At 44.1% G+C, this 21,876-nt stretch overlaps 1 protein-coding gene across 2 annotated transcripts in view; it reads right to left on the minus strand.

Moving 5' to 3' along the window:
- The window catches only part of CDH4 (cadherin 4), a 661,031-nt gene that overhangs the window by 29,759 nt on the left and 609,396 nt on the right, over nt 1-21,876 (minus strand). For both annotated transcript variants that reach the window (XM_077831875.1, XM_077831874.1), the window contains 2 exons: nt 13,452-13,637; nt 2,488-2,741 (listed from right to left, as the gene is read on the minus strand). In XM_077831875.1, coding sequence (XP_077688001.1) covers nt 2,488-2,741; nt 13,452-13,637 — 440 coding nt within the window. The remainder of the gene's footprint in view (nt 1-2,487; nt 2,742-13,451; nt 13,638-21,876) is intronic.

A 21,876-nucleotide genomic window follows, 5' to 3' on the forward strand; every position in this document is an offset into this window, starting at 1 on the left:
TTTTCTAATGTTTATGTTAAAATGAATCTTTGTTGCTATCTGTCGTGTCCAGGAGCAGTAGAAAGCACCATATTATATGTTATTGAAATAAGCAAACACACTTGGGCTTATTTTGGAGACAACTTGGGCTTGTTGATGGTTTTTGCATCAACATCCTGCAAAATTCAAGGTCCCCTGATACGTAAGCAGGTGAAACTCCATGGCTTTGGCTGAATTTCACTTTCAGGTGCTGGTTTGTTTGAAGCTGGAACTCAAAGTGAAAAGTGAGCAGCCTGAGTCCAGTCTGGATTCAAACAACAATAAATTGTCTGCACAAGCCCCTGCCAAGTAAAACTGTTATGTTGCATGGAACTATATTCTTTAAGGTGATTGTTTTTTAATATCATGGTTGTCACTATGCCCTTTCATTGCTGAAAATGATCAGTGATCCGGCCTGCAAAGCTGCCTTCATGGATTCATTTGTGGCTAAAGAAGATAATTTGAGCTGTGACATAGGCTATGATCACTAACAATAGCTGTGGCTTGTTGCGGGATGTTCTTAAGCCCAGATCTTTCATTTGGGAAAATTGTATTTAATAAAAGACTATAAAAGCTGCTTGCAAAGATATAGTGGCTGGATCCTGCTCTCAGCTAACTGAAAACTGTTTAGGAGATTAGTGTATACATATGTATCGCCCATTCACTTCACTGCTTTGAATATTTACCCTCTAGCATTTTTTGTGTGTCTAACTCGGCAGTGCCAGCTGTGAAGACAAGACAAAAACAAACCAAAACATCACTTTGCTTTGTTCACAAAAACTGCTGGGGAAAGTCTCCACTGAGCCTAACAATATTTTGCAGCTTCTCGCAAAGCCATGGAGTCACTCTGCCATGATGAAACCCAGGTAAGAGAGCTACGCTTACATTTAAAAATAGTGTAATTGGATCCAAATTTTCAATGAAATGTGTGTCCCGGGAATGCTATGAAGAACAGCTCAAGTAACTTGCTGTTGATATTTAGAGAAGATCATGCAAGGTCCTATGTATCTGCCAGGCAGTCAGAAAAACGGCTCAGCCCAGTGGGTCATTCTCCCCAGAACAGGAGAAGTTACAATTAGTAATTTTCATTTTGGAGTACAATCCAAATATCCACAGATCAGAGAGAGTATCTGAGCTGATGGGAACTGTTCTCCTCTATGGACTTCAAAACTGGCTTTAGTGGGGACGGAAGGGAAATAAAGACCCTTCAAAGCAGTGATGGGCAACCTGCAGCCTGCGGGCCACATGCGGCCCATCAGGGTAATCTGATTGCAGGTTGCGAGACATTTTGCTGACGTGGACCATCTGCAGGCACCGCCCCCCACAGCTCCCAGTGGCCGTAGTTCTCTGTTTCCAGCCAATGGGAGCTGCTGGCCACTGCTTCCCGCAGCTCCCTTTGGCCGGGAACAGAGTACCGCGGCAACTGGGAACTGCTGAGGGTGATGCCTGCGGACGGTCAACATCAGCAAAATGTCTCGCGGCCCGCAATCAGATTACCCTGATGGGCCACAGGTTGCCCACCACTGGCCCATTTTGTTTATGCAGAGCAGTAGCTGCATGATGTAAGCCTAACCATTTTAAAAGTCAAGCCCATGAAGTTCACTGGAATTTGAACATGCATCTGGAAGGTGCCCAGGTGCTCCTGAAAGGGGGATGAAGGATGGTCTTGTGATTCATTCACTAGAATGGGACTCTGGAAAAGTTGATTCGGTTCCCCGCTTTGCCACGTTTTCTTTGTGACATTGGGCAAGTCACTTAGGGCTGGACTTTCAAAGGTATATTAGGAACCCAAAGATGCAGATAAGCGCTTTTGAAAATCCTGCCTATCTGCATGTTTAAGGGTCTAAATACCTTTGAAAGTCTAGCCCTTAATCCTTCTGTGCCACCTGTAAATTGGAATAATATTACTTCTTTCCTCCTACCCTTTGTCTGTCTTCTCTATTTAGACTGTAAGCTCTTTGGGGCAGGGACTGTCTATGATGATCATGCATATGTACCTAGTACAGTGGGGCCTTGATCTGAGTCAGGAACCCTAAGAGTTACTTTAATGGGAATAATAAATACATTTTATACTGATAAGGGGACTTAGCTCCCTGAATGTTGATTGATTTCAGTGGGGGGGTGGGTGAAGGCTCTCAGCACTGCTCAGAATTAAACCCTTTCTGAGATTCACTTATGTGACACTGGGTCTGACTGTGTCTTACTCCACAAATAGCCCCATTCAGAATCTCACCCATTGGTATGGTCCTGAATATTAAAGGCTGCTAAGTGTGTTGAGAGCTTTGGATGGAAGGTGCTAGAGAAGTGCCACGCATTATAATTACATTATATAGGCTAGTTTATGCAGTAGATTCTGATTGGTGCACACTGTTGCTTTGGTTGCTCTGATTGGTGCATGCCCCCAGCCTTCTATATCCTAACTCTTGCTCTTGATTTTATACTGCCTCCTTTGTCTACCTGGTTTCCCACCTTACTGCTTGCTGCATGAAGCGATCAGGATCCACAGCTGAAAATGTTGTCAATGCCGTCCCCGGGGACACCCCTTCCTCCAGCCTGATTAACTTGTGGTTCGTTGGAAAATAGGGCGCCTCATTGATATCCGTGACTGAAATGGTGACTCCTGCTGTAGACTGGAAGGACATCTGGATTCCGCTTGCTAGTGGAGCTTGGTTTGACACCATCACGGTCAGCATGAAAGCCCTGTTCATTTCGTAATCGACAGCCTACAACAAACAAGCACACAAGATAGCCCCATGTGGAGAATAAATTCCACCCGCTGGTAGAAAGCTGGAAGATTTAGAATGGGGACAATACCAGAGGTCACTGTGTAATCTAATTTCTGGATGTAGGATCCAGGTTCTGTGGTCAGTTGCAAAGGTGTAAATCCAAAGTAATAATCACTTCAGCAAACAAAGTTACTCCAGATTCACACTTGTATAAATGAGGTCAGAATTTGACCCTTAGATTTCTGGGAAATAAGAAAACAGGATAAAAAAGACCCGGAAGGATTTTCTCTAAGTTTTGTTCAGGTGCTAAGTATTTTCCAGAAGGGAAGGAGACTGACTTTAGGGCCAAGTCTACATTAGGAGTGCTTTGCCAGTATTTAACTGTCCCAGTATCAGGGGCTCCAGAAAAGACGGGGCCATGGGGCCTATCCCCCCCCCCTTTTTTTACTAGCGATAAGGGCAAGCGACAGGGAGGAGAGGGCAGAAAGGAGTGAGTGGGGGGCAGAGTCTTAGGGGGAAGAAGCAGCATGGAAGTGGGGCCCTGGGGAGGAGTGGTGTGGGGGCGGGGCCTCTGGGAAATGGGTGGCATGAGGGCAGGGAGAGGAAGAAGGGGTGGGGCATGGTTCGGGCACCTCTGCCCCCCCCCACTTTTAAGGTGCTTCCACTGCTCCTGCCCAGTATATTATACTGGCAAGGTGCTCCTAGCGTGGATGCAGCTTTTGTCAGTATAGCTTACTCTAGTCCCCCCGAGCAAAATAATCTATTCAGACAAAAGTGCAGTTTTGCTGGTATGACTGTGTCCACACTAGGGGCTTCTGTGGGCACAGCTCTGTCGGTCAGGGATCACACCTCATCCCACCCCTGTCCCACAGAACTATGCTACTAGGTTTTCGTAGCATAGACCTGGCCTACTGTAGCATTCAGATTTCAGCAACTGCTCCCACCAAGAGCAGCTATAAAAGCAATAAGTGTAGTCATGTTAAAAGGAATTAGACAGGTACTTAGCAGAGTTATTAGCATTTAAAGCTGCTGGCTAAGTAACTGGGTCAGATTCAGTGGACTCCTGAGCCTGTAGTGCTCCTAGTTTCCTCTCAAGTAAGATTACATGTGAAGGTTGGGTCACAAGGTACTAAAGCTGGTTCGGTAAATCATCCTGACTCCCACTGGTGCCTTTGAAAGCTGGTCTCACATGATGTTTTACGGTTACTCACGTATTTCCAAAGGTATGTTTTGCCAGTGGGTGGCTGTAGCTCTCATTTCAACATACACAAAAGGAGAAGTGAGAGGGAATAAAAAAGCTTTACCTGGCATAACTGATTGAACTGCAGTGTAATAATAATCTTTATACCATCCCTGTAATTATTATGAGGGTAGCTTCTAATCATATGCCAGGGAGGCTTGAGTTATGCAGGATCACACCTCTGCCCGTTAAACCATGCTTTGCCATAATTTATTAATTTAGAAGTATATGAATTCCCTCTAATATGTCTTCTAATGTGATGACTATTGACTGGCTCTAGAGGCTGAGTGCCAGGGTCTCAGCGGGTGAAAACTGGCGAAACTCTAACGACTTCAGTAGAGACACACTGATTTGCACCAGCTGAGGCACCGTCCCCTATGTTCCATGTAAGAAACAGGAATGCCAGGGCTTAATTCAAACCACGGAGTGGCTGGTCTGAAGCTAATGGCCACAAGGGAAAAACAAATTCCATGGAGGAAAAATGGCAAAAGGTCAAATTTTGGAATCTGTGTTTGGCTGAAGTGCTTGTGCAATGTTCCCATTATTAAATGATTTCTTGACAGGCAGGTCCAGCACTTACTTAATAAATAAAAGGAACTCACACAGCCTGATACCCAGAACACCCACCAGCACTGGTGCAGGGACGTACGCTGCTTTCAAGAAAGGAGGCACGTTAAAACTTCTTGCTTCAATGCTATTTGAATTGTTCAGCTAATGTGTTTCCAGCTCCAAACTCTCCATCTAGTCTCCTTAATTCATATTCATTAATACTTCATTTTCCTCTGCACTTGCCTTTTGCTACATATATCAAACTAAAAAAAATTTATTTATACACATTCAACCCACCGTTCCGTGGACTGTAGTTCATCAGATGACGATATGTTGAGGGACAGGGCCCATAAAGCAGAAGACACTACATTGATATGCTTTGAGAAGCAGAGATTTGTTAATGACTTCAGAGTTGTGGCCTGGCTCTTGGTTCCAGGGGAACTAGTTCAAATCTGTCTGTTCTCTCTCATCCTTCAGGCCCTTGCCAAGGATTCCTGAGCATCCCGTTTAGAACCTTCTTCCCTACAAGGCCCAGTATTGTAGCCAAAACTTCCTTGGCCTGGGCTGGAGAGGATGCCTTCAGAATGTAACAGTGATCAGACTTGATCCGCTATCAGTGCTGACCCTAGAGGCCACTCTCAGTTCTCGCTAACATTTCTTCCACTGTGCTGAGAATTTACTGATTCTGTGCTGTGTTCCGCACCCTTTGCACAAAGAGAGTGGAGACCGACTGCCAAATCCTAACCCTCCCCTGGAACGAGGGAGTCCTCAGCAGGTGCAGACTGGTGTAGCTGGTTCTTATGTCAGCAGAGGGGTGCACTGGGGTGGGAGGGAGTTGTTCAGAGGCAGAGAGAGGTGGGCAGCAGGGAGTGGCTGGACTGCGATGCACTCTGGCAATCCCCAGCTGGTAGATGGTCCCTTGAGGATCAGGTTAGAACAGCCTCCAATCTGCACCTGAGGTTGGTCAGAGAATCAGAGGGCTGCAACTGGCTCCCTGACAGCCCTCTCAGTCTCCTGGCTTAGCAGAGAATCTGGCTTTGCTTGTTTTAGGTAAGCAAAGGGAATGCTAGGCCCAAATTCAAACCACAGCAACACTGAGGCAAGTGGAGAAAATTCCATAGGGAAAAAAAAGAGGTGAACTATGGGCTCTGTATCTGCTGAAGTGCTTGTGCTAATCTTCCCATTGCTAAAGAATTCCGTAGCAGTCAGGGCCAATTCAGCCATACACAGACTTAATACAGCACATTCCCTGGACAGCATACTGCACACCCACCATACTGCACACCCACCAGGATGGCAAGCTATGCAAACTGCACGTCCCTGCCTGAACGGAGGTCAATCCAGTTTTCAGTATGATAGCTGCGTGCAAACGGAATAATCCGCTACTATTGATATTAACCTCAAACTTTATTTCATTTCTGTATGTCTCTGGGGTACCATATGGTTTATCTGAGCGTATGGATGGCAAATGGGTATGCAATGGGTGAGCATTAATCAGATGTGACGGGACAAACCTCGTAGTGGTTTGTTCCTCCAGTTCTCAATTCTTCACACTGGGCTAACACTTTCCATCTTCATGTCACTGAAAATGCTACATATCGATTAGCCCAACAGCAGGAGCAATAGCCTGGAAATATGTAACATCTTGGATGAGAATATGTCTCAGGCAGAATCTGATTCCTCATGTATTTCTTTTATTATATATATGTGTGCGTGAGAAAGAGATGTATGTGTAGTCATATAATATATTACACACACACACAAACACAATAAAAGAACATTATTCAAGATTGCAAAATCAAACACTCAAAAGACAGGAAATTCCAGAATTAAGGTTGCCCGAGCAATCTTAATTCAGTCCCCTTGTGTGTCTGCATTATCACAGTCTTTAATTACATGATCACATAGTATTTTACCACAAGACCTCGTCTCAGTCAGTGAACAAGACAGATAGTGCTCAATTAATGAGCAGCTATTCAATATTTTTCCCCCCTCCTTGTTCAAACCTTACTCTGAAGACAGAATTATTAATTTCATCAGAGGCTTTTCTCTTGCAGTTGTCACTATATCTTGAGTACTTCACAAATATTAATGAAATTATTTTCACAACACCCTTTGTGAAAGGAGGGGTTATTATTATCCACATTTTGCACATGGGGAACTAAATCAAAGAGGGAGTAAAGTCAAAAGTATTCACCAATTTTGAGTGCCCAATTTCAGCTGCCTAGAATCTGTTTTTTAAGAGTACTGAGCACTATATAGCATTTCACAAGTTTAAAGCACACGTCCCATTGACTTCAACGGCCATTGAGAGTGCTCAATACTTCTGCAAAAAAAAAATCAGGGTCTCAAGTTGAGTGCCCAGAAAATGAATAATACACAATTAGCGACCACCGGTGCAATGTTTTGTTTAGATGACTTGCCCAGCATTACATAGGAACACTGTGGCTGAGATAGGGATAAAATCCAGTTCTCCAGGGTAGAATTCGACTGTCTTAACCATGAGACAATTTTCTTTACAAAATCCTAATGAATTTACAGAGCAAACAGGTCCATCTTGTGCAGTGAATGAGACAAGAGTCCTGTGGGAAAATAGTATGTGATCACGTAATTAAAAAACAACCACAACACATACACACAGGGGAGGGGTGTGATGTAAGGTTGTGCAGGCAACTTTAATTCAGGCATTTCCCGTCTTCTGAGTGCTTGACTTTGCCGCATTAATAATTTTTTAATGTAGGTTTTTGTGTGTAATTTCCTAGGTTTTTAAAAAAGCAAACTGAAAAATCTCACTGAGTTTCATGGATATTTGCTGACAGCAGAGGAAAGTGAGAGTCTGGGATATACGGTTCCATTCCGAGTTCTGGAAGGGAGTGTGCTATAGCAGGCATAGTCTCTTCTGCTAATTCCTCCCCTGAGCATAACCCCTTCTGCCTCATCCTCTCCAACCTGTCCTTGTCCCATCTCTTTTCCACCCTTGGTTTCTCATCCTAGTCCCAATCTCCTCACCTAGCCAGTCTCAGTCTCCACTCCTCAAATTTTTCATCCCAATCTCCTCGCACAGAATGTCCTCGCCTCACCCAGCTAGTGCCAATTCCTTTCCTCCCAGCTTCTCATCTGATCTGTCTCTTCCCTCCAGCTCTCAGTCCAAGTCTCCTTGCCCAGCCAGTCCCAATCTTCCACCCCACCGCAACTCCCATTTTCAGTTTCTGCCCTCCTGCCCTTTGGGCTCCCTGTCCCAATCTGCTTTCCCTCCCAGGTCCAGCTCTTGTTCCCTCTGCATTTCAGGCAAATAGCATCCTCCTCCACATTGCCTGGGCTCAGCTGCAGGTTACTGAGAGCACAGGAGAGACAGGCTTCCTGCTCTCAGTTCAGGTATCTGGACCTTGTCAGGGCACAGACCGTAGCAGCCCAGAGCTGCCATTGCAGGGAAAGTCCTGCTCAGTCCCAGGCTGGCGTATGCCCTCTGCAGATGGAATCTGAAAGGAATTTAGCTTCTAATAGCCAAGAAGTCTCTATGCACGTGCAAACTGTGATTTTTCAGAGGTTTATAATGTGGCCAAATTTGGACAGATTTTCAGGGGGATGACAAAAGGCACATCCTTGTCATAAAGGCCAGTCCTCTGCCAAATTTCAAGTCCCTTCTCCAAAGCATGGGGGTGCTACAACTATTTAAAAAAAACACAAAAAAACCCACCCGCCCCAAATTTTTAACATTGGCAAAACAATGTATTTTTCCCAAGCCTTATTCTCAGAAATGGCTGAACTGTTTTGGCTGAAAATTTCCAAACAAATTTAGCCTGAGGCAGACATCCAGCATGGAAAATTTCAGCCTCTCAGACTTGGGAAAGTTATAAGCAACTGAAAACAGGGTCTTCTAATGGGAGCTATTGGGCATCCTTAATAATAGATACTGCTACCAGTCCCGCCTATAATATATTTACATTTCTCTTTGTGAGCTAGAATTAACAGCATATGAATATAATAAATGATATTCACATTAGAACCTCCTTTATCCCTGAAGTTCTCTTATCCAAAACTGGGTTATGTCCCCAGACATTCATTAGTTAGATTATGAACTTCCACACTTACCTCAAATTTGTGAGAGTGACTCCTACAACCCCTCACCCATTTGGTTAAACAGCATTCAGTTCTTCTCTATTCCAGTGGAACATATAACAGCCCCGGTTTGCGGTTGCACCCATGTAACCACGGGCAAAGGAAAGCAGTATTTTTTAACTCTCTATGACATTTGTGATACCCAGGCCCAAATGTCTCCAAGCACAAGCAATTTGTGTGCACGTTAGCTGCACATGCACCACGAGCAGTGCGTCACATCAGGAATTTGAACATGCACAAATGTATGTGCACAGACAAACCTGACTTGCCTGTGATTTCGGCGTTCAGCCTGAGCACTTTTGCAAGCATGCTTACATTTTGACCCCACTGAAAAACACAAATGAAGATCAGCATACATGCCAATGAGAGATCATACACACGCTATTATGTGTGCCAGACTGGGGTACTTATGGGGCTACCCTGTTACCTGCCACCTGGGATGCTTCTCCTTCATTTTGCCACACCACTTTGGTTGTATTAAATCAGGAAATCATTTTCAGTTTTAGCCTCTAATTTTCATGACAACTGCTTGCCACCGCAAAAGTGGGTCTGCACCCACTGGGTGTACACCAGTATTTAAATGTGCCAATCAGGCAGTTGGGATCAATGTATGAGAGGTGCGCCCACTTTTGCAGGCACTATCCGCTGTGTGCACAAAATTTGAGGCTGTTCAAAAATATGGCTCTGATATCTTGTCTTGGGATGCACAGATCAGCCTCCTGATCTCAAGTTACTAAGTGGCTCAAGTTACCTAGGCACAGCTGGTTAAAACAGGGCTTACAATGTGTCCTTCTCTTCTCAACATACTTTTAACTGAAGGGAACAAATTTGCTTTATGCTATTGTTATGCCAAGAGTGAGATCATTAATGGAAGCATCTCCATGCAGAGTACTTAATACTGCATTAGTGAGCTGGCTGCCACGGGGCATCCACGGCTGCTCTTGGAGATCGTGTTCAGACTCTGCTGTGTCTCGACTGAGTGGGAAGTTATTCTCTCCCCATTTACAAGGCTTGCAGTGGAGAGAAGGGCCTTGCACCCTCAGAGTAATGATATGAAAAGCAAAAATGAAACTGTATACTTTGGTGATCAGACTGGTAGGGCACAGGTGGTTTTGCTGAGAGCTGGTTAAATGCTGCAGAAACAGCCTTCACGGACATTCATTTGAGTTCTGACAGGCTGTTTGGTTCGAACATCTTTATGCCCCTTTTGGTTTGTGAACATGCACAAAGACATGTTTGGGGAGGACGAGTGTTCTTTGCAAGAATACACCTATTGCATTGTATTTGCTACTTCCTGTAGGCCAGGATGTGAACTCTTTTACTCATACAATTAGTCCCAGACGCTGACTCCATGGGTGTTCCGGGGCTGGAGCACTGATCGGCAGGCCCCGCTGATCAGCTCCTCCCCTTCCCGCCCAGCGCCTCCTGCTCGTTGCTGATCAGCTGTTTAGCAGAGTGCAGGAGGCGCTGGAGGGAAGGGAGAGGCGCAGGGTTAGGAAGAGGCGGAGCGAGAGCCGGGTGTATTCAGGGGAGGGGGTGGAATGGAGCAGGAAGAGGCAGGACAAGGGCAGAGTGGGGGCGGGAAGAGGCAGAGCAGGGTGGGGCATTGGGGGGAAGGGGTGGATTGGGGGCAGGAACTGGGGCGGAGCGGGGGTCAAGCACCTATGGAAATCAGCACCTGTGATTAGTCCTGTTCAGTTCAATGGGACAGGCATGTGGTTAACTATTCACCATTGTGAGTAAAAGGTTCACTACCTGGCTCTATTTGTTATTCTCTTGTTTAAAAAGTTTCACTGGTCCAACCAGGGAGTAGAAACAATGTAATGTGACTTAGGTGACCACTCGGATGCTATAGGATATAATATGTAGAATGTATATTTTAGGTCTTGGGACATGTGAAAAGATGCCTGCTTGTCTATCAAGGAAAGAGAACAGCCAGACAAAAAGATGAGCCAGCAATCCAATCAGGTAAACAACTGCATTAACGAACTAATCTTAGTGCTCGGCAGAAAAAAAGTGTTTATACAATCTATAACGAATAGCTTCGTAACAGTGTAGGTAAGGCAAGCACCTGAATGTGGGGGCGCGCTTGCATTTAATCCTGTGCTGTGCCCTGTTTTGGTGGACTGATCACTCAGTGAAGCAGCGTATCAAAGACATACTTCTGCAGCTCAAGAGTCTGTCTGTGGGCCTATGTGTTCTGGGTGGTGGGAAAGACCCTGCTCAACAGATGCCACAAGCAGTGATCACTGAGGGGTGTGAGGTCAGGTTGCACTCAATCCCCCAACAGTAAAATATTTTGTCTTAACTGAAAATGCTCAACAGTTTTCAAAGCAGAAGGTGAAATCCAGAGTCTTCCCTTTCCCACCTGGAACATTTAGTCAGAGGCAGTTTTCTCTCACACTCTCTTGTTGAAGAGCACTGAGAAACTCTTATCAAACTGACAGGTTTCAGAGTAGCAACCGTGTTAGTCTGTATCCGCAAAAAGAAAAGGAGGACTTGTGGCACCTCAGAAATTAACAAATTTATCTGAGCATAAGCTTTCGTGAGCTCACAAAAGCTTATGCTCAAATAAATTTGTTATTCTCTAAGGTGCCACAAGTCCTCCTTTTCTTATCAAACTGGAAGACTGAGAAGCTTAGGATATACAGAAGGAGCAGGTGAGGTTATCTACTGAAGACATTCTATGGAACTTCAGGCTTTGAGCTCAGTGTGACACGACAGGATTTTCGGTGTGATTCGTTGCATTGTGATCACTATTGGTTATATAGCAATGGAAAATCAACATTGGCATCAGTGGCATCTTGACAAATCTGTCCTGCTTTTTGCCTGCAATTTCTGAATAAGGGATGGCTCATTATGCAAAAGTCCTGGTGTCGCAAGGATGATCATGTAAATCCCCTGGTTTTCACTTTGATGCAGCTCGAAAACTACAGTCATGACACTTTGTGCTTTGCTAGATTAGGAATAAAGGGCTTTTTTTCTTTTAGTGAAAATTTGATGAATGTTGGCATTTCTACTTCAGATCAGCTGCTGAGGTGGAAAAAAGTTAAATTGTTTCATTTTGCCGTGTTGAGTTTTTGTTTTTTAAGCAGAATAAAGCCCCCCACTCCCAACCCAACCAAATCTGAAAAGGTATTTTGATGTTGCAGCACAGAAGGCTGTCAGTCATCGTTAGAGAGTAATAAGAGAGGTAAATAAAAAGCCCTGCTAAAATACCATCTAGGAGGTAAGATGATGCTTCCTTTAAAGTTTCAGCAAAGTGGCATTTGCAGACACACACACAAACACACAGCTTAAGGGGCAAAGAACAGGACAAGCTCGCACATTCCTACCACGGTAATCTGAATGGCATTTCACTGATGTCATTTTTCCTAATAGTCGAAGTGTGTGTATTAAGAATGACTGCAATTTGTTAGCTACGAGGGAGTGTTTTTTCACCCACAGTCATTCTTTAATTGTGCAGCTCTTTACACTTTAGTGCTGCTGCTGCTGCTGTGTATTTATTAAAACTTTTTGTTAAGAGAAGGTCACACTTTTCAAAAGGCAGAGGCTTTGTTCTTGACAGCATAAATAAATCTTTTCAGGTGCCGCACATGGTACATGTAGGGCAAGTTCCTTCAGATCACAGCAGTCTATTCATGCTTCTTTGGCTTTCTTGAGAGTCAGTGGGAACATCCGTAGGAATCTTATCTACTAACTGGTTCACTGAATGTTGAATGAATGTAGCTGTGTTCTGACTGCATTTAATATCTGCAGAGGCATTCACTGTCTGGGGTTGCTGGTTTTACGCAAGTCAATGTAAAGCAAACCCTCAAATGAAGACTGAACTCATGCCCTTGGGAGGGGTAGGGAATGAAGGGAAATGGAATTTGATACCCATTCCAAATACTCTTAGGGTTCCAGGTTCTAAGCTGTAGCATTTAGGACATTATAGAAACTGGATGACAGTGGATGAGGCAGAGCTCTGAACTTCACATTGCTCACTTCCTACTTCTGTCGCAATATTGAAAGCAACGAACTGTAGGTTAAGAATATCTGGGGACCTGTTTCTCAAGGAGTCTTTGGGTCAGATCCTCAGCTGGTATAAATATGTATAAAGCCATTAATGTAACTCAGAGCAGCTGCATTGACACCAGCTGCATATCTGGCCCATCAAGTGTGTTGATGGTTTGGTATCGGTAAAGCAATAGCTCCCAAACTTTTCAGGCAACTCCACTAGACTAAAACCTTCTCTGCACCAGCTACTGACGACTTCTTCCCCTTTCCTCTTTGCCACCAGCAACCACATCCCTCCTTGTGATGACAATCCTCCTTCCCCCACTGCTTTCATAAGGTATCAGGTGTCCAGGTTTTGTGCTGCTGCCCATCTCACATGCAGATGGGTGTGCTCCAACCATCGATGGAGCGTGGTGCACTCCAAATTCTAGAATACGTCAGACTGGGCAAGGCTACAGAGTCCAATCTCCACTATAGCTAGGAGCCAGAAAATGGGAAGACAAACAGGAATAGTATCTTGAAGTGCAGCTCAGAGACTGTGTCCTATGTTCATCATGTAAAAGTTTGTGAGGGCATGTGGTGCCGCAGCCAAAGAATGAGAGGGTGGTGAACCAAGAATTAGTGGACTGTAGTACAGTATGCATGTCACGTGCTACAGAGAGAGAGGGAGATTCAAGCACTGACATTCCCAGGCACAGAAGACATGAAATAGTGGCAGACTTCTGCGAATCCTCCTCGGAGTAATTAGCTTGGAGGGTCATAAAGACTGACTCAGTTTGGCTCCCATTGAAGTCACCTACCTTCACCACAGTTACCATGCCTTCATTGGTAACTGGATCCGTCCGAATGGTGAAATGACCTGAAGGATCTCCACTGATAATACGGTACACGGCGTTCCAGTTGGGGGAGTGAGGCTGGTCCCGGTCCATCACAGTCAAATTTGCAACCACAACTTCCACTCTGTTCTCAGGAACCTCCCCAGAATACTGCAGTCAAAAAACAGGAACTGTTATGAAGAGTTCTTGAGGACTGCAGGGCTAAATCCCCAGCTGGTTTAAATTGGCATAGCATCCTTGAAGTCACTGGAGCTATGTTCATTTATATCATCCGAGAAACTGGACCTCAGTGTTCAGAGACGGTACTAGTAGTAAAATAAGAGTTAAAAGTATTCTCAGTTACTATACCTGCCCCTGAGTCCCTTTGGCACTTGTGATTTTACAAATTCCATTTTCTTTTCTTTAAATGTTTTTCCCCACCCTATTGCTGTCTGAAAGACCTACACAAACAAATGCGTGAAACTGACTAACTATCCAAAAGAAACAGCCAAAGCGTTGTCAGATGTGCAAAGTAAGCAAGTTGGGGAAAAAAAGAGACTTTCCCACCTTAGTAATCATGTTCAGTTATAGTAATTGGAGCTGTTAATTGTGACAATAGGAGATGAAACATCAGACCAAAGCGATTTTAAAATTCTTTTACTGTGTCCCTTTAATGTAAAACATTTTCAGATACACAGTTTTCAAATGAAAAGGAGTACTTGTGGCACCTTAGAGACTAACCAATTTATTTGAGCATGAGCTTTCGTGAGCTACAGCTCACTTCATCAGATGCATACCGTGGAAACTGCAGCAGACTTTATATATACACAGAGAATATGAAACAATACCTCCTCCCACCCCACTGTCCTGCTGGTAATAGCTTATCTAAAGTAATCGTCAGGTTAGACCATTTCCAGCACAAATCCAGGTTTTCTCACCCTCCACCCCCGCACACAAATTCACTCTCCTGCTGGTGATAGCCCATCCAAAGTGACAACTCTTTACACAATGTGCATGATAATGAAGTTAGGCCATTTCCTGCACAAATCCAGGTTCTCTCACTCCCTCACCCCCCTCCAAAAACCCACCCCCATACACACACAGACTCACTCTCCTGCTGGTAATAGCTCGTCCAAACTGATCACTCTCCAAGTTTAAATCCAAGTTAAACCAGAACATCTGGGGGGGGGGGGGGTAGGAAAAAACAAGAGGAAATAGGCTACCTTGCATAATGACTTAGCCACTCCCAGTCTCTATTTAAGCCTAAATTAATAGTATCCAATTTGCAAATGAATTCCAATTCAGCAGTTTCTCGCTGGAGTCTGGATTTGAAGTTTTTTTGTTTTAAGATAGCGACCTTCATGTCTGTGATTGCGTGACCAGAGAGATTGAAGTGTTCTCCGACTGGTTTATGAATGTTATAATTCTTGACATCTGATTTGTGTCCATTTATTCTTTTACGTAGAGACTGTCCAGTTTGACCAATGTACATGGCAGAGGGGCATTGCTGGCACATGATGGCATAAATCACATTGGTGGATGTGCAGGTGAACGAGCCTCTGATAGTGTGGCTGATGTTATTAGGCCCTGTGATGGTGTCCCCTGAATAGATATGTGGGCACAATTGGCAACGGGCTTTGTTGTCACCTTCAGCCCCCAACTAAAACCCCTCCAACGCATTATTAAGGATCTACAACCTATCCTAAAGGATGACCCAACACTCTCACAAATCTTGGGAGACAGGCCAGTCCTTGCCTACAGACAGCCCCGCAACCTGAAGCAAATACTCACCAACAACCACATACCACACAACAGAACCACTAACCCAGGAACTTATCCTTGCAACAAAGCCAATCACAGACATGAAGGTCGCTATCTTAAAACAAAAAAACTTCAAATCCAGACTCCAGCGAGAAACTGCTGAATTGGAATTCATTTGCAAATTGGATACTATTAATTTAGGCTTAAATAGAGACTGGGAGTGGCTAAGTCATTATGCAAGGTAGCCTATTTCCTCTTGTTTTTTCCTACCCCCCCCCCCAGATGTTCTGGTTTAACTTGGATTTAAACTTGGAGAGTGATCAGTTTGGACGAGCTATTACCAGCAGGAGAGTGAGTCTGTGTGTGTATGGGGGTGGGTTTTTGGAGGGGGGGTGAGGGAGTGAGAGAACCTGGATTTGTGCAGGAAATGGCCTAACTTCATTATCATGCACATTGTGTAAAGAGTTGTCACTTTGGATGGGCTATCACCAGCAGGAGAGTGAATTTGTGTGGGGGGGTGGAGGGTGAGAAAACCTGGATTTGTGCTGGAAATGGCCTAACCTGACGATTACTTTAGATAAGCTATTACCAGCAGGACAGTGGGGTGGGAGGAGGTATTGTTTCATATTCTCTGTGTATATATAAAGTCTGCTGCAGTTTCCACGGTATGCATCTGATGAAGTGAGCTGTAGCTCACGAAAGCTCATGCTCAAATAAATTGGTTAGTCTCTAAGGTGCCACAAGTACTCCTTTTCTTTTTGCGAATACAGACTAACACGGCTGTTACTCTGAAACCTGTCATTATGCAAGTTTTCAAATGATGCAATCTTATAGCTTGATTTTACCTAATTTTTCTTTTTTCTGCTTTTGATTTGATTTTGCTTGCTATTTTTCTAGTGATTTTTTGCATCAGCCTTTCCTATAGGTTAATTCTATTATTTGTTTTCATGAACCACTGCCAGTTTATGCATATTATGATGCATTATCTGCCTTCCTCTCAATTTTCTCCTTTCAAACCCTTGATTTAACATATATCTGGTCAAGGATCCTTGACAGTTCATATTTCCTGTCTTTAGGGCCCAAAAGCTTCCACTTAGACACCTAAATAATGCCCACATCTTCAAACGTGCCCAGCAGACAGAAGCTTCTATTGACAACAATTGCGAATCAACACTTAGATGGGCATACGGCAAATTAAACACCGGGCAAACAATGGAGCTGCTGGCCCCAGTTCTGAAGTTGAAACTCAGGCCCCAATTGTGGGCTCAGAACACTTTCGAAAATCTGGCTCTTGATATGTATTTATGCAGAAGTGTGCTAATTACAACAAATAATTATTTTGTTATTTAGCTGAAGATTCCCTTTAAAGTAACATTGTTCTAGTTTGACACCATTCAACATTTTTGTTTATATATACATACCACCAGTATATAACATTTCACATCTGACAGCAAAAAGTTTTAATTTGCCATATGCCAATCTAAATGTAGTTTTGCCCTTTAGTGATATCTTTAATGGCATTTTGCTTTCTTTTCACTTATGCCCCTGTCCTAAATAAGTTTTCATTAGCAAATACAGATGGTATTTTTGCCTACGTCCGTTAGGTAGTGGAGGAAAACAGTGGGATGCCACTTATTAATTCTAGTTCCGAAATATATCATAGCTTCTCTACTTCTCTTTGTTTCCCACTATGTAGCCAGGTCATTATGTATTCTCATGCCCAATTTGGAATCTCTGCAGCATTCAGTTTAAGCAGGGGAATATCACACCGAAATTTATCAAAAGCCTTTTGAAAAATCCATTAGATCATGTCATGTGCACACTTCTATTATCATTCTTGTCTGAAACCTGCTCAAAAGAACTCAAGGAGATTAGTTAGGCAGGATCATCTCTTGCTGAGTCCGTGATGGTTATATCCCATTGGATTAGATTAATGTTGTACTGCAAGTCAGAAATGACAAGTTGATGGCCCTTTGGTTTCCTTGGGCAGTTGACTGCACTGTGTTAAAATCAAGGCATCATATTTGCTGTATTTCCAAGGGAACTAAGCATGTTAAATTAAGTAATGTACCTATCGCAGGTCACTGCCAGTTCCTGTCTTGAGCCCATATGAGTCACATGAATTAAGAGAAATTTAAAGATTTAAACTATTCTATCGCTCAAAACTTAAAGTCCTCATCCAAATTTTATTTACTCAGGCTAAAATCCCATTGCCTTTAGAAAGAGTTTTGCTTGCGTAAAGACTGTACAAGAAATAACTGCGGACTTCAGAATTCGGTCTACTATTCATTTAACTCTTTGTGGGACCAAGTAGGATGAACTCATTCAGAACAAATCATTGATAGAATTTTTTGCTATAACAGTGGACCAAATCCTGCAAGATACTGCACATCCTTTACTTCCAGTGGGCTACATCCTGAGAGGGGCTGAGCCTTTGTGACTTCCACTAAAGTCAGTCCTTTAAGGAAAAATCCTATGGAATTTAATAGGGATGAAACCAATATAATTTTATAGAAATAGCTCTAAAAGTCCTTAGACTTTAAGAGAGAACAATATTCTCTCTCAGTGTTATTTTGATCCATTCTCTAGGATGTGTTTAGGGTTTTCTTTTTTTTAAAGAAGCCCCCAGGAAGGTTTTTATTTTCTTTAAGACTGTTTTCATAAGGGTGGGAGTCACAATGCTCAGCAAGTATTAAGCATCTTTCAGAATTTGGTCCATTCAGGCCATTGGGAGTGGACGGCATCTGAGGAAGCAATCAACTCTTCACAAGATCCAGGGGTTTCAGTGGAAACTGGTCATTACGCATACAGGGCCAGACCAGCTCGTGTCGATCAGAGTAGCTGCACTGAAGTCAACAGAGCTATACCAACTTACACCAGCTGAGGAATTAATCCTGAAAGATACTTAACACTTTGAAGTTTACATCAATTTTTTATCAGCTGTGGCTCAGGACTTATTGTAACCCATGGCCTCAGCCCTCCGGTCTATCTGACAGTCTTCCATTGTTTAAGTAAGCGTGTGCTGTAACGTATGCACAATTCTGTTTGCCTTTAATAAAATTAAGTAATGAAATTAAATTACATCTGGTAACGGGCCGATGGGAGTTTGGAGAGGCTCAAACATATTTAACGTCATTTCCTCCCTATCCTGAAGTAACTGAGAATGATGAGCAGTTCGATATTTTACTGGGCTTCCCCCAGGCAGTAAGTTTTCTTTAACGAAGAGTCCAAGGGATTTTCAAATAGAGAGAGGAGTATCTCTATTCAAACATTGTAAAATAATGAGGGGTCCAGAGAGAAGTGCTGGAATAAACAAGAACTACAACACCGTAGTGCTTGCCCTATCCTTGCTGCTTTATCGTGAGTGTGATTTTTATAATGTCAGGTAAAAGGAGTACAGAAATTAGCAGACAAATGTTTTCGGAAAACAGACACCCTTGTCTCATGAGCTTCATAATCCGGTGTGCTCTGCATGGTTTGGCACACACTGGAGTCAACAGAGCTCAGCACTTGCAAGATCAGGCCCTAAATGCACTCACCAATGCCATTTTATGACTACAGGCAAAATGAGTCAACTCAGACTTATCCACGATGGGAAAGTTACAGAGATCCTGTTATTTAACCTATGAAGGGAATTGGTTTTTCTTAGCAACAAAACTTTGGTCTCCTCTTCCAGGCTAGTTTCTACAAGCAGTTACCTCCTTCTAAGGACTGCAACCCAAAAGAGAATAGAGGCAGGACATTATAATATAATGTGAATCAACAGTGTGCATGAGAACAGTCTCTGCAACACCAATGTATTCACATTGGATCCATGTAATTGCAGACCTCCCCCACTCCCTTCCTGGTGTACTAACAGATACATCTTTCAGAAGAACACCACCAGAAAGAACCATACTACAAACAAAAAAGAAAAGGAGATTTCTCGATAAGGAAGCAAGGTTTCAGCCAGAAGGATGCTTGTGGGAATCAAAACAGGCCCTCATTCCCAGTGCCTGCTGCTTCTTGTTCTGGGGTTTGCATTATCTCTGTTTGCAGGTATGAGGATGAGGTAAGACTATTTTTGAGCTGATTGTTATGAAACAGCTCTTCAAAACTTTCATTATGGAACCTGAAACCATATGAAACACACCTACATGTTAGATGTAAGGACCAACTTGATGCCCAGCTTAGGTGTGTTGAAAGCTAAGGTTTGGGAGCCTTTCAAGTGAACCCAGGTACAGTTTGAATTGGCCCTGGACTCATTTACGGTTTTAACATGAAACTAGATTGACACGCATCTATTTTGACTGAGGTTGACTTTGAGATTGTTTATGCCTGAAATTCAAGAGGTGCAAACCCACATGCACTGAAATCAAAGAAAAGGATGCACATGGCCTCCTACAAAGCAAAACGGCAGAGTTTCACCCAGCTCTGCAGAAGCATCATGTCTGAGATGAATCTCGTGTCAGTTATGAGGAGGCATCACACAGGAATCATATATCATATAAAATATTAATTGCTAAAGATATTTTACCATCATCTATATCTTCACTTAATCCTAATGTAAGCAGGGGAATAGTCCCGCTATTGTGGGGAACTTTCCTGGCTTCTGTACTACCCCGGTGAAGTGCGCTAGCGAAAGGATCTGAGTCCTCGCTCCCACTTCCTTTACCCAGTGGCATCCCTGCCCTTGAGGACTCCCCTTCCACTCTCCTGTCTGGCAGAGTCCTCGTAACCCCAACAAGGCTGGGCCCAGGATTCCTGGGGGGCTCGACCCCCAACCCTGCTGTGGTCACCTAGGACAGGGGCTAGGGTGTCCCCACTCCGGGGTACTCTCTCTGCACTGGGCACTTCTCTGACCCACTGACCATTACATACAATTTAAAGCAAATGCAAGTTATTTAATCAACAATTAATTTTGAAAAGAATAACGAAAAATGGGAAAGGTTAAAGGAAACACATCACCCCGCTCTGTGGCAGGGAACATCACAAACAGGGTCTCTGGAACGTCAGGGCAGTTCACAGTCTGTTCCTTGTAAGTCCCAGGCCCCTTCTCAGGCCCTGGCTATGCTGCAGGGATGCTGTGGGTTGGACACTTGCTCTGGTGGTGGCCTCACGCTCTCAGGCTCTAAGTGACAGGACCCTTCTTCCCAGTGTCGCCCCCGCCCTGTCGGGGTTACGATCCAAGCCTGGCCTGCAGAGCCTCTTGGCTGAGGCGTCTCCCTGTGCTGGGCCTGCTGCCCAGGGTCCCCCTCGCTGTCCCCAGCTGCTCACCGCACCCAGCTCCGGACTGCTCCAGCCCCAGCTCCACTGCTCGGTCTCAGCGCTGCTGCTGCTGCTCTGCCTCCAGCTCCCTGGGCTGCTTCTTGGCCCCTCTGGCTCTGGTTGCTGCAGCTCTGCTCCCAGGACAGGTCTGCTCGGCAGGCTGCTTCTGTGACTCTGCTCCCAGCACTGACCTGCTTCGTGGGCTGCTTTTCTGGCCGCTCTGGCTCTGGTTGCTGCAGCTCTGCTCCCAGGGCAAGTCTGCTCTCTCTGGGCTGTGCCTCTGACTTTGGGGCTGCAGCTCTGTTCCCAGGACAGGGTCTGCTCTCTCTGGGCTGCTTTTCTGGCCCCTCTGAATCTGGCCCAGCTCTGCTCCCCAGCTCAGCTTGGGCCCTTGCTTTCTCCTTAGCTCAGCCCCACTCTGTCTGATCCAGGCAAATCCAGCTCACACAGAGGAGGGGACCTCACTGACCTCCTGACTCCCTGATTAGCCTGCCCGCACTGTCATTCAGGCTGACTTGGAGCATTGGCCTCTCCCCATTGTTCCTGGGGACTGGCAGTCTCAGGGTTCCTAATTCCCCATTGACCCTTCCACCTTTTTGTACTGGGAGCTAGCAACTAAAACACCCCCACTGAATGTTAGTAAGGGGGCAACAGTCCCCTTACACTAATATTGTAACATTTACTTGTATTCATCTGTAATTTATTTTGCTTCATTTTCTGTTGCTGCATTATGAAGCTTTTCATTTTCTTAGTCCTTTTTTTAATCTCTCTCTTGCTAGTTATTTTGGAATTGATTGTTATTCAGTCTGAACATACTTTATGAGATAAATATGTGCTCTGCCAATTTACCATTATTTCTTAAACCTGCCCTATTCATCTGAAGTTATGTAGGTTCCATTTTTTTTCATACTGGCATGATTGTGAAAGATCCTCTCACTGGCCTCTAGAGTTGGCCTGTCTGAAGTCATATGGTGTTGGAAAGGTAATAATTCATTTTGATTTCCAGGCTGCATCAAATTATACTGAAGTCATTTAACCCTAGAGTTTATTTTTGTCTTGCTCAGTACTTGACAGCACGTATGTACAAGCATCACTCAAAGGAGGAAAGGGAAAGAAGCCGGGAAATGAAAAGTTCACAGGATGACTTTATGACTTTGCAGCATCTCCTAAATCTAGTCTGAACTGTAGAGCCAACCATAGTGGAGTAAAACCAAGCAGCTCCTTGCAGCCACTCCTAGTGTGTGCTGATGTGAGATGGAGGAATAGGAAGAGAAATTATTTAGGTTCATTTTGGAGACTGCTACAGGGAATTTCATTTCTTCCATGTTAGCCCCTCTTTGTCTTTGCCCTTCATGAAGATTTGCTATAGCAAAGACTTGTTCATACAGATATTTGTAAAAAA

This window comes from Eretmochelys imbricata, chromosome 13 (genome assembly GCF_965152235.1).
Source record: "Eretmochelys imbricata isolate rEreImb1 chromosome 13, rEreImb1.hap1, whole genome shotgun sequence".
NCBI classification, from domain to species: Eukaryota; Metazoa; Chordata; order Testudines; family Cheloniidae; genus Eretmochelys; species Eretmochelys imbricata.